Source organism: Lactuca virosa, chromosome 5 (genome assembly GCF_052849685.1).
Source record: "Lactuca virosa cultivar CGN04683 chromosome 5, Lactuca_virosa_CGN04683_v6, whole genome shotgun sequence".
Classification (NCBI taxonomy): Eukaryota; Viridiplantae; Streptophyta; class Magnoliopsida; order Asterales; family Asteraceae; genus Lactuca; species Lactuca virosa.
In genome coordinates this window covers 393,879,707-393,892,084 of record NC_136430.1, presented here as the reverse complement: position 1 = coordinate 393,892,084, position 12,378 = coordinate 393,879,707, and the positions used below count along the sequence as shown (strand labels likewise).

General features: G+C 37.2%; 1 protein-coding gene across 1 annotated transcript; it reads left to right on the top strand.

Moving 5' to 3' along the window:
* The first annotated feature begins 10,070 nt into the window (after positions 1–10,070).
* LOC145110819 (uncharacterized) lies at positions 10,071–12,148 on the top strand. Its single transcript, XM_079047131.1, has one exon. The coding sequence runs from the start codon at positions 10,460–10,462 to the stop codon at positions 11,975–11,977; it is 1,518 nt and encodes a 505-aa protein (XP_078903257.1). The 5' UTR covers positions 10,071–10,459; the 3' UTR covers positions 11,978–12,148.
* The last annotated feature ends 230 nt before the right edge of the window (positions 12,149–12,378 follow it).

Here is a 12,378-nt window from a genome sequence, read left to right as displayed (position 1 = left end):
TCTTTGTGACTTGTGTGCATATTCATTGCAAGAGGATCATTGCATATAAGTTTAGAATCTAATAGATTATAGTAAATGGCAAGAATTTGGTATTCTTACATTTACAATAAGGATTGGGATTGTGAAATGAGCATCATTGAAATATTTTTAATTGATCTGTTTCACAAAGTAAGGATCATAAGACAAACATAGTGTGCATACTTGGAGTATGGCATAGCTATTGTTTAGACAAACATAGTGTGCATGCTTGGAGCATGGCATGACTATTGTTTTTATTCAAGTATTAAGTTGATAAATCGAAACATTATACAATGAATAATGAGTAATCAATATGGTGCTCAGATAAAAGGTGTTTTTATTTACACTCAAAGTGTTGGGGGCATATAGGATTATTATTATTCTTGTGTTTCACTTTGCATGTTTTGACTTCCCGAATAACTAAGTTATTCAAACCATCTACAGTCAATAATATATTGGAAGTAGGTATTAAGGCAAAATTGTCATGAAGTTGGCTTGTAGATGTCTAAGGTGTTGGACATAGCATAAGTTGCTTCAACATTCATGAGTGCTCATAAGTTTTGAGTATTGGATTAAACCCACGCTCATTTGAATCACTTCATGGATTTTATCACGAGTGAATCATGAGACGATAATATCTTATATTCTTCAAACCTAGAGATATGAGTTGTTGACTATGAGTTGGTTATACATTGATTGCACGAAAATGCATTGGTAACTCGATGTTATAAAACGTTCCTTTGTGTATGATTCAACAAGTAGTTAGTACAAGCATATGAGTCAAATTTTATCCATTCCTTTTACCCTTAAAGGGATAAAAGCGATATCAGTGGGCCCCTCGATGATTTAGTGATGACACCCTAAGTGCTTGGCCAAGCCTGGACTGATTTGATTTGTTCAATTAGTTGATCGTCATAAATCAGAAATCGGGAAACAATAAATGGACAGAGAGAATGATTATAATCCATGTCTCAGTCCATATGATATCTAGAATGGAGGAATATATTATCACTTATCTAATGGACGCATCAGTGATTTGTTCAGAGTTCGACAACAGCTTTTAAGAGCTACGATTGCTGGTCAGGTTGGAGTCATACTTGCAATAATAGTTATTAGAATTATCCAAGTGGGAGACTGTTGGATTAGTGTCTAAGTCCATAACTATAATTGGTATATACTTGACCCGACCTGGCATGGTCCATTTGGGTTGCATGACATCGGGACATTTGGATAGACCTTTTGTGAGAAGAGGATATTTGTGACATATTAATATATTATAAGTTCTAATATATTAATATGAAATCATATTATTTAATTAGTATTTGAACAATAATTAATTTGGAATTAATTTAGTGATCAAAAGAGACTAATTAAATATATGGGGATTGATTGTGTAAATCATTCATTCTTATATATGTGGGCTTATGATCCATGATTCCTTATGTTGCGTTTAACCCATGTGGTGACCCATGGATACTCCATGGAGGTTAAAACCCATGGAGCATAAGGAATGGGTAAAGTCATGGGTTACATGGTGCAACCCTAATGTGCATACTATATAAAGACCCCATTGGTTGGTGAAATTGGCACTAGTGCATACACAAGAGGGCAAGCCGATTTCTAGAGTGAAGTATCTCTTCTCATGGTTATTCCAAGTTATTTTGATGTTGTGTGAACCATTTGAGGTGTCACACTTGGGGCACTAGGCTCTTGAGCTCCATGGAATCAAGCTACAACAAAGAGGTATGTAATTCTACTAGATTTTATATTACATGTACTTTATATTATACTAGTGAGAACAATACCTTGGAAAATTGATATTTGCATGTATAATAGAGAAAACATAGATCCAAGGTATTTAGGGTTTCATGTACACCATAGGAGTGTTAGAATGCTCATAACCCAACAACCCTAACCCTTACTATGAATTACAAGTTCAGGCGATGTTGTAACTACATATTCATGTGATGATACCCTAACCCTTACTATTATTACGGGTTCAGGAGATGTTGTAACTATGTATTCATGTGATGATACTCTAACCCTTACTAGACAGGTATTGAGGAAGTAACCCCGAATCAGTATTGTTTATGCGATGTAGGCGATGATCCTTAGGAAAAGTCCTTAGGTACAAATATATAAGAAAATACGTTGTAAGGAGATGAGAGGTAAATGCGATGTAGGATATGACCCTTAGGATAAATATTTAGGGAAGATTAAATGAAGAAAATAGGAATGGGTAGTCGGGTTAAATGTTTGACATGAATTATGTGAAGAAACAAATTAACTATATTATTGTGGGTTGAAAACCCAATGTACTCACCAGGTTTCCCAACCTGAACCACTCAGTTTATTTGTATCACAGGTGTCGATACGAAGCTACATTACACTAAGAGATTAAAGGAGATGTAGATAACTAGTGTAAATAAATGTAAGGTTTGTTTATGCTTATGTTTCTGTATTGACGAGGACATCCCAAAGTTTTAATATAAACAAAAATACATTTCTTCTGAAATGTTTTGATAATATATTTATCATGTTTTATGGGAACAAATTCCGCAATATTATTCTTTAAAATGAATACTCTGATTTATTAATAAGCATAAATAAAAATTTTAAAATGACCGTGAATTTGGGGATGTCATACAATTAGGCCCAAGGCCCAAAAGATATGCCAAGTTAGAAATGGGTTTAAGTCTAAAACCCCATTACAAAAAAAACTCACGGCCTGACAAGGGCCCATGGTCCTTAAACCCCAAAACGACCCAAAATAAAGCCCAAGCTCCCTTATGGTGAGTACGCCCGACATACTCACGTCCTTCGAACCCATGGGATTTCTTGAGCGTACGCGCGGCGTATGCCTAGGTACGCCCAGCGTCCGTTGCTACTGGCCAAAGTCCACTTTTTAAGGTCTTAATCAGTTAAGACCTAACATCCAATTTTGGATCTAAGCTTATTAAAGCATATTAAGCCATAAAATTGCAAACTTTATGCTTTTGCATGTCTTAATGAGACCCAAAACCCGATTTTATCCATCTAAACCCATAATATGAACATCAACTTAAGCATGATTCATCAAAACCCATCAAGATGATATTTTTATGGTTCCTAATAACTCCAAAATGGATACAGTTTCCAACTTTATCCATTAGAATGCTCCAACCAACCAAGATCTAGTCTTCAAGTCTCAAAGGGACCAAAAGTGCATATTTTCCAACTTAATCCATTAAGTCCAAGTCTCAAGCTTTTAGATCTGAATTTATATGATGTTTAGATGGATAAAGTTTCCAAGTTTATCCATAACAAGGTCACAAACTTTCAAGATCTGAACTTTATGCACTAAAGTGACCAAAAGCTCATAACACCCAAGAGTAGCTAGATCTATCAAATGCATCATCAAGATTCAAACTTTATACCTCTAGAAGAAAGATCAAGGTGAAAAAAGTCTGGATCTACAAGCTCCAATGCAACCAACAATTCTCCAATGAGCTTCTTCTTCTCCAAGATGCACCAAGAACACTCCAAAGCACTTAAACACCTTCTTTTTGCTAATTAGGCTCAAACTAGGGTTAGGGTTTCAAGGAAGGGTGTTGGAGAGGTGGCGGCTAAGAATGGAATGGGTTTGGGGGAAGTTAAGGAGCTTAAATAGGGCTCAAACCACGAAAATAGGGTTTGGGCATTGATCGCGTACACCCAACGTACTCCAGGTATGCCCAGCGTACTCCATGAATGCCTAGTATGCCCAAAGTACTCCATGTATGCCTAGTACGCCCAACGTACTCCAGGTACGCCCAACGTACTAAACTAAGCCCCAATACCCTCCAAACTTCAAACGGTCATAACTTCTTCTGTCCAACTCCGTTTTTTATTATCTTTATATCCACGGAAAGTTAATGAGAAGCTCTACAACCCTATCAATTCTCCTTGCCTTAAAACTTTCCTAACTTAAATCCAAAATTCTTAAGAGGCCCGAACTATCACTTTACGGTTATACCCATAGGCTTCAAAGCACCAAACAAACTCTAGGATCACCTAATCTACGTTGCCCACATCCAAAGGGGCCTAAATCTCTCTCTTCCCCCAAGGCCCGAAGCCTTATGATAACTGATTTTCGGGTCACGGCCTTGAATTATGAAACGATTCAAAATAGAGTGTTACACCCTCATCTTCTATAATCATATTGTGAAATATGATGCATGTATACATCATGCTACTTATTCTTTTTTGCTCTAATGATCGTGCCGGTACAGAGAGTATTTTCTATTGTCTCTCTAGAACACCAAAAGCTCGTACGATATCCTTCCTAGCAGATTCTTGGGCTGACTTAAACTTTATTCACTTTTCATCATTTAGACATGAGAATGACTTTACAAATACATTTAACTCATGATATATCCTATTAGTAAGGTAATATATACACTTGTATCATGTCCCATTTGCTTGGAACGACATATCATACGATTTCTCAGGGTATATGTTGTTGAATATCAACGACTGGTCTAGAACATTCATGTCGTTGTTGGCACCCGATTGACCCAAAAATGCATGCCATATCCAAATATCATACGATTCCAATGCTTCTAAAATTATTGTTGGCTACTTTTGATCACCCGCATAAATTGACCACGCCACTTATTAGGGCATATTGACCACCCCAATGCATACAATCAATACTACCAAGCATTCCAGGAAACCCATATTTATTTTCATGTGTCATAGGATGTCGCTAATTATAAGTTTGCGTAAATAACGATCACGATAGAGGATAATCACAACTTTAGCAAACTAGTATAGTTTTTATGTTTAACGGGTTTATATTATCTTATATTAATTTTATGGTTTTTTTTTGTCTGACAGTGTATATTTATTATGAAAATATTTATTTCTTTTTAAAACAATCATTTTTATAATATTTTCGTCTAATGGATTGTATTATCTTACATTAATAATATAATATTTTTTGTCTGATAGATAATATATGTTATAAAAATAGTTTTTTTCCTTTTAAAAGTAACCGTTTTTATAATATTTTTGTTTAATGGGTTGTTATTTCATATTAATCTTATAGCATTTTCTTTGTATAAAAGAGAATATCTATTATTAAATTAGTTTTTTTAATAAGCATTTTTATGAGATTAATGAAAGATAACAATCTTAACAGAAATATTATAAAAACGGTTATTTTTAGAAGAAAAAAACTATTTTCATGATAGATATTATATGTCAAACAAATAAACTACCATAAGATTAATGTACATAATACAATCCTTTAGACAAAAATATTATAAAAACGATTATTTTAGAAGAAAAAAACTATTTTCATAATAGAAATTCTCTGTCAGACACAGAAAATATCATATGATTATTGTAAGATAACAATCTCTTAGACATAAATATTATAAAAATTGTTATTTTTAGAAGAAAAAAAATTATTTTCATAATAGATATACCTGTCGGACAAAGAAAAATGTCATAAGATTAATGGAAGTTTGTAACATCCATTTCCTGGAATTAATCAAACGAGGACTCAGGGATTTCAAAGATAAGGTTTTGGGGAAAACCTTATGCCACGACATGGTGAAGACATCACCACGACGTGTTTCACGTCATTTAATGAAGACCGCGTCTAGCTTGGTTGCCACGACGTGGCAGTTTTTGCATCCCAAGCCCAAGATTTTTAGGGTTTCCCCCATATTTAAAGGCTCTAACTCATGGTCTTGGTCATTCTCTTCCGCCTCCACCTTTACAACACGAAAACCCTAGCCCCATTTAAGTGTTCTTGATGTGTATGTGGCGTTCTTTAAGTTTTAAGCCTTGAAATACATCTTGGGAGAAGAAGGTGGTGTCCTTGTGGGTTAAAAGGGTGTATCTCCTTCAGATCTTGCTTCTCCTGCATCTTGTGGAGCTTTGGAAGGTAAAAAGCTTCCACCTTTATCATTATTGCTTTTCATTTCATGCTTTAAAGTTCTTTGATGGGATGTTCTTGGAGTTTTGGGTAACTCCAGAACCTTAGACTTTCTTGGTGACCATTTGTAGACTCAACTTGGTGGAAAAAGTGCCAGGTGATGATTCCCTTTGCTCCATGTACAAGTTTTGATCATATTAAGGACTTAATGGACTTAGGGTTATAGATCTTTCTTAGTGGTGAGGTCCTAATGGATAAAGTTGAAAGCTTTATCCATTAAGTCATTGAAAATGACTAGATATGAAGTTATAGGCTTAGATCTGTAAAGGCTAAGCTCTTAATGAAGAAAAGAGCAATATTCCAATAACCACGATGTTGACAAGGAAGGACCACGACATGGTGACATGTTGACAAGAAAAGAGCAATATTCCAACGTGGCTAAGAGGTCTCCACGTCATGGTGACCGTTAATTGGGTTGACTGTTAACTTTTGACCAGTTTGACCTTGGGTCAAACTTGAAGGATTTAAGTTGTTGTCTAAGATTTAATCCTTGTTTGGTGTTAGTCGGTTCGCGATGCTAATCAGAGCAAGGAGTTGAGTGTGTTGATGTGCTTCTTCGGTTCTTCGATTCCGGTGAGTTTCTCACGATGCTACGTATCCCATTGTATATCATTTTCATGGTAGAATAGAGGTACTGCTAGAGTAGAGTTATGCTAGTTGACTCTGATAACTCCTTGTTATGCCTGTGCAGTTTACAACACTTGGTGTCTTGGTATGCTAGACCAGTAGGGTCTTACTTGTTGATTCTAAATTACTTTTGGTTGAGCAGTGTATGACATTTAGTGTCTTGGTATGCTAAACTGGTAGGGTCTTGCCTCTGGACTATATGGTATTGTTAGGTGTCATGGTTGGTTAGGGTAATGCTTGTAATGGTTGTAGGTGGTTAAGCTGGATAGCCTAAGAACTCTTGGTCTAAAGCCTAATTGCATGGTTTTTGTTTGATTTATTGTTTTCGAGTGAACCACCTGTTCGACTGTCTATCAGATCTCTGACCACATATGACTTTATATATTGTATAAAAGACCAGGATATGGCCCCTATCATTGACTTGTTATGTACGTTGGGTTGGGCCCGTTATATGAGTTAGGGTTGGGCACGTTATACTCTTTGGGCGGGACCCATTATGTATATTGGCTCGTTATACTATCTGGGCGGGGCCCATTATATATGGTTAGACTAGGCCCATTATATATGATGGAATATGTGGTATAATGGGGAACTCACTAACATTTATGCTTACAATTGTGAATAAAATATTTTGCAGGTTGTTCGTGAGAACAAATCGGCAAAACTGTACACACGTATCGAAAATAATGATTTCCGTTGTTATGTAACTTAACTCTGATAACATTATGGTTTCAAACAAATAAATGTCACGTATTGTTTTTAAGTTAAAGATTTAAATCGGTTAATCTGTTTCCAACTAAAATATCTTTTTGTAATTTTTGGGGTGTTACAGTGACATCCCCTAATTTCTCGGCCAGAAAAGACCGATTTAATTTATGCTTTTTAAAATAAAATCAGAGAAATCTTTTCAAAAGATGTTGCGGAATTGGTCCCCAAACAACATATGATAAAAGTTTATCAAAACCCTTCATTAAGAAGGTATATATTTTCCATATATATCAAAACCTCGGGATGTCATGTTCCGATACAGATAAAAAGCATAAACAAGACATTATAAGCCTTACTACAGTTATTTACAACTACTGGCCTATAATCCAAAAATCTCATGTCATCCTCCGACTATGCTCGGGGTCCACTACCTGTAATCATAAAAAACTGAGTGGGTCAGGCTTGGGATCCTGGTGAGCATATAGGGTTTTCAACCCACAGTAATAATAAACTTATTAAATTCATCAATCAATAATAACCTTGATTACCCGTTCCCGTTATCCTCACTTTACGTCCCTAAACACTTTTCACAAGGGACCTAGCCTAAAGAATATCATCGGGATGGACACTACTGCTAAGGGGTTTCCTTAGCCATACATGTCCTAAAGGCAACCATGAGGGGGATTGGAGTACAGCGAATAAACACCCAAGTTCATTAACACCTACAGGTTGCAGGCCTGCTAGTGCTTCCCACTGGACTGTCTAGAAAGTCTGTGGTCGTCATCCAAACTCCGCTAGATGACTGAATCACAAATCACAACGAGGCCTCTCATCACTTTATTTCATCACACACCAGCTATCTACCCATGTTCTACCCAACATATTTGTAGATAAAAATACTTATATAGTTTAAAACTTGTATAAAACATCAACTCAACAGTCACCTCAAATAAACAATTAATATATTTACACATAGTACGTATTATAAGGTAAATACTTCATATCTATGTGTAAACTGAAAGTGACTATACACTCACTTGATTTGATGAAAATCGGGCAGCAATTTGTTTCCTAAAACGTTCATTTCTAATAAAACCGGGAGTTTTATTCAGAAACCGGGCTCTACGAGGGTCGGGCTTCGAAACCGAAAAGATAAATTTTCCGGGCTTCACGGGCACTTCGTGCCGTATTCCAGGCCTTATAATCGATATCGGGGCTTTGGGGGATGTTAAGATGAAGAAAATATGAAGAAAGGGGTGAAAGATGGTGAAATCCCAAAAGTACCCGAGAAGGCTCGCAGGACCCTTCTATTTATAGGGGTCCGAAGTCCTGATCCGACGGCTGAGAAGGAGCCACGCGTCGCAGATCCGAAGCTCGCAGGGGGATGGCTCGCACGAGGTCTGCGCGTGCGAAGGCTTGCTATCCTCTCCTGATTGGACCGAGGTCTACTGGTCCGAAGTAGAGGCATCGTGGCATGCTGCGAGGGTTCGATCTCGTGCAAGAAGGTACGTGTCGCACCGCTATTGGACCACTTCGGATCAGATCAGGTGCTCGGATGACTCAGCAGCTCGGACACCTGGCTCGCCTGACTCACCAATCTCGGACACGTGGCACGTTCTAAGCGAGGGTGACGTGGCAAATCGTGACTATGCGAATTTTCTCGGTTTTTGTGCAAAAACTTCTAAAATCCATAACTTTCGCATACGAGCTCCGTTTTTGACGTTTTTTATATGCACGCGTAGGTAAAATTACGCTCTACAACTTCCGTTTAGACTTCGTCGGCTAATTTTGATTTAATTTTTATATTATTATTTTTAACAGACCGGGACAGGAAATCCGTTAAAAATTCATAACTTCTTCATCCGACGTCCGTTTTCGTCAGACTTTTTACCGTTGTGCTTCTAATGACGAGACCTTCGATTCTTGTTTAGGTCGTGTCGGCTAAAAATCACTCGATCTAAAATTCGAGTTTTTAGCTGTCTACTGCTAAGCTGAAACTTCGAAAAATCATAATTTCCTCATACGAAGTCAGATTTGGGCGTTCTTTTTATGCCTACTCTCGGTTTAACGAACACTACGAGTTTCGTTTAGATGACTAAGGCCAAAAAGTAGTTTATCGAAAACTCACTTTTTACGACATTCGGCCCCGTGCCGGTTTGTCGCGAAACTTCGACAGGTCATAACTTCTTCGTTATAAGTCGGATTTCGACATTCTTTATATATCTGTAATCTTTGTCACGCCCACTACAAGTTTCTTAATAGATATCGGCTTTATCTAAAATTTAATTTTTGACGCTCATTTTTATTCTTAATTAATTAAACCCTAATAATTAAGCATAAAACACATAATTCACATAATATTCACATAATTCCTTTTTCATTTCTTCAAAATGAGTTACAAATGTTAACCTAGACTATAATGTCAATATTAATGCTTAGCCTAGAAACACGGGCATTACAGTTACAAAGATAATACAATCCGTTAAACAAAAATATTGTAAAAAGGATTATTTTATAAGTAAAAGCTATTTTCATAATAGATATTCACTTATATTTTTTGATTTATTAATGCTTTATATTTTGTTGGTGACCATAAAAGAATTAAAATATAAAAATTATTGGTTTTTTAGATTTAATTTGACTAAAAATTTAAAGATGAAGACTGAACTCTAGGGATTTTTCGGGAGATTCCTTTTATAAAAGAGAAACAAATAATTCGAAAAATAATACTCGGCGTAATAATAATACGCGTTGACACCGTTTCCTCGGTCCCACTCATTATTTTCTCTCTCTCCAATACCCTCTGCCCTCTGGTCCTCTTCCTTCTCCATCATCTGTATCTTCTTCATACAGAGCATCTCCAAGGTTCAAACCCAAATCCTCACAATAAAATCAATTTCACTGATGAACAACGATTCCCCATGAATTTTCTGCAAAAATCCATCTGAAATGAACCATTTCTATCGCCAGTTTTTCATTCAATTCGTTCTGTATTTGCTTCTTTCCTTCAACACTCCTCACTCAACCCTCGTCGGAGCTAACCACACCTCCGCCAGATTCTGCTCCCGCTAGTACTTTCCACTTCCAATCCCTCATTCGATTTTAATTTAATTTAATCAAAATCACTCACAGGAGTTTGTGATGGAACTCGCCGCCGGTAAACCCGGCTTCCTCCGAAACGTTGTGGTTCGCTTTTTGTTATTTTCCCTTCTCGTCGTTGGCGTCCGATTTGCTTACGTCATTACCATCAGAGGCGAATCCTGCAGCTTCGGCGATGATTTCTGTTTCTTCTCTTCAACCTCGCCGGAAAATCAAAACTTGGTCACCGCCGCCGGAGGACACCTTGACTCTTCCTCTTCCGTGACCCTCAACCCTATCGCCGCCGCCACGCCAGAGGTTCACAAACGTGTGATGTTTTATATCACCGTGTTTCAGGATCTGATCGTCGATGGGTTCCTTTCGACGAAATCGAAATCTCTCTGTGTCGAAACACCCGTCGGTGAAGACGTGTATGCTCTGAAAGAGATCGGCGTCGATGATTCCATCGGAATCTACAAAAAAGCATCGAAACCTTTAGTAATCAATGGGTTAGGGCATAGGCATCCTTTTAAGGACAGCACATTCGATTTTATATTTTCCGGCAACGGAGCTTTGGACAGATCTGACAAGGCGGCGGAGTTCGCGGCGGAGGTTGGACGGACGCTTAAACCCGAAGGGTATGCCGTCATCCACACTTCTTCCATAGATACATATAGTTTCAATTCTTTCATTCGTTTATTCAATTGTTGCAAGTTCGTACATTCTCGTCATATGGATGGATTCGATCCTGATATGCCCCACATTCATGAAATCGTAATGAAGAAGATAGTCGACATCAAAATTAGGGAAAAAACCGATAGTAGTCTAAGCAATCGGTGCACAGTTCCTGGGTATAAACAAGATCTGTTAAAGAAAGCCGAGCCTCTGATTGAAGCAGAACCACTGAAACCATGGATTACCCTGAAGAGAAACATCGAAAACGTCAAATACCTTACATCAATGGCGGACATCAATTTCAAGCAAAGGTACGTGTATGTAGACGTGGGAGCTCGTAGCTATGGCTCCAGTATCGTTAGCTGGTTCAAAAAACAATACCCAAAACAAAACAAAACCTTCGACATATACGCCATTGAAGCAGATAAGCATTTCCACGATCAATACCAATCCAAAAAAGGAGTGAAATTACTACCCTATGCTGCCTGGGTGAAGAACGAGAGCTTGGTTTTTGAGATTAATCAAACCCCAGGTGATGAAAACGTTGAGAAAGGAAGAGGAATGGGTAGGATTCAGCCTGTGAAATCTGGTGGTGGGATTGTGGGCTCTGTTGATGTTATTCAAGGGTTTGATTTTGCAAATTGGTTGAAGAACACAGTGACAGAGAAAGATTTTGTGGTGATGAAGATGGATGTTGAAGGGACTGAATTCGATTTAATCCCAAAATTGATTGAAACAGGTGCGATCTGTTTAATTGATGAAGTGTTTCTTGAATGCCATTACAATAGGTGGCAGAAATGTTGCCCAGGTGTGAGGAGTCCAAAGTATCAGAAGACGTATGGGCAGTGTTTAGATCTGTTTAAATCTTTGAGACAACGTGGTGTTCTTGTTCATCAATGGTGGTAATTGGTGTTTGAAGCCCTTTTGTATTATTACTTGAAAATGTTGTAGTTGTTATAATATGTTTTTGTTTGTGTACTCAGTTAAAGTAATTTGTTTACACATTGTACTCTTATGATTTCTGATTGGATTACATTTAAGAAATGAAATGGTATACACGGCTAAGTCGTTTAATTAGTTTCTTATGTATGTTCCTTTTGTTGCTTAGTTTAGTAGGAATTTAACATGGTGCTAATCTTGATTAGTAAATTGTTTGATTTAGTCCTTTTTGTTATGTATATGACAAGGAAGAACAAGACTCTCTTAGACTATGTGTGATGTGTCTTGATAGGTCTAAAATCGATGTCAACAAGCCAAAAATTGAAAACTTTTGTTTCAATCCGCAAAAAGGTTGAGCCATATAGATA

Coding starts and splice junctions, on each gene's coding strand:
- LOC145110819 (XM_079047131.1), top strand. CDS start 10,460: ATGGAACTCGCCGCCGGTAAACCCGGCTTCCTCCGAAACGTTGTGGTT.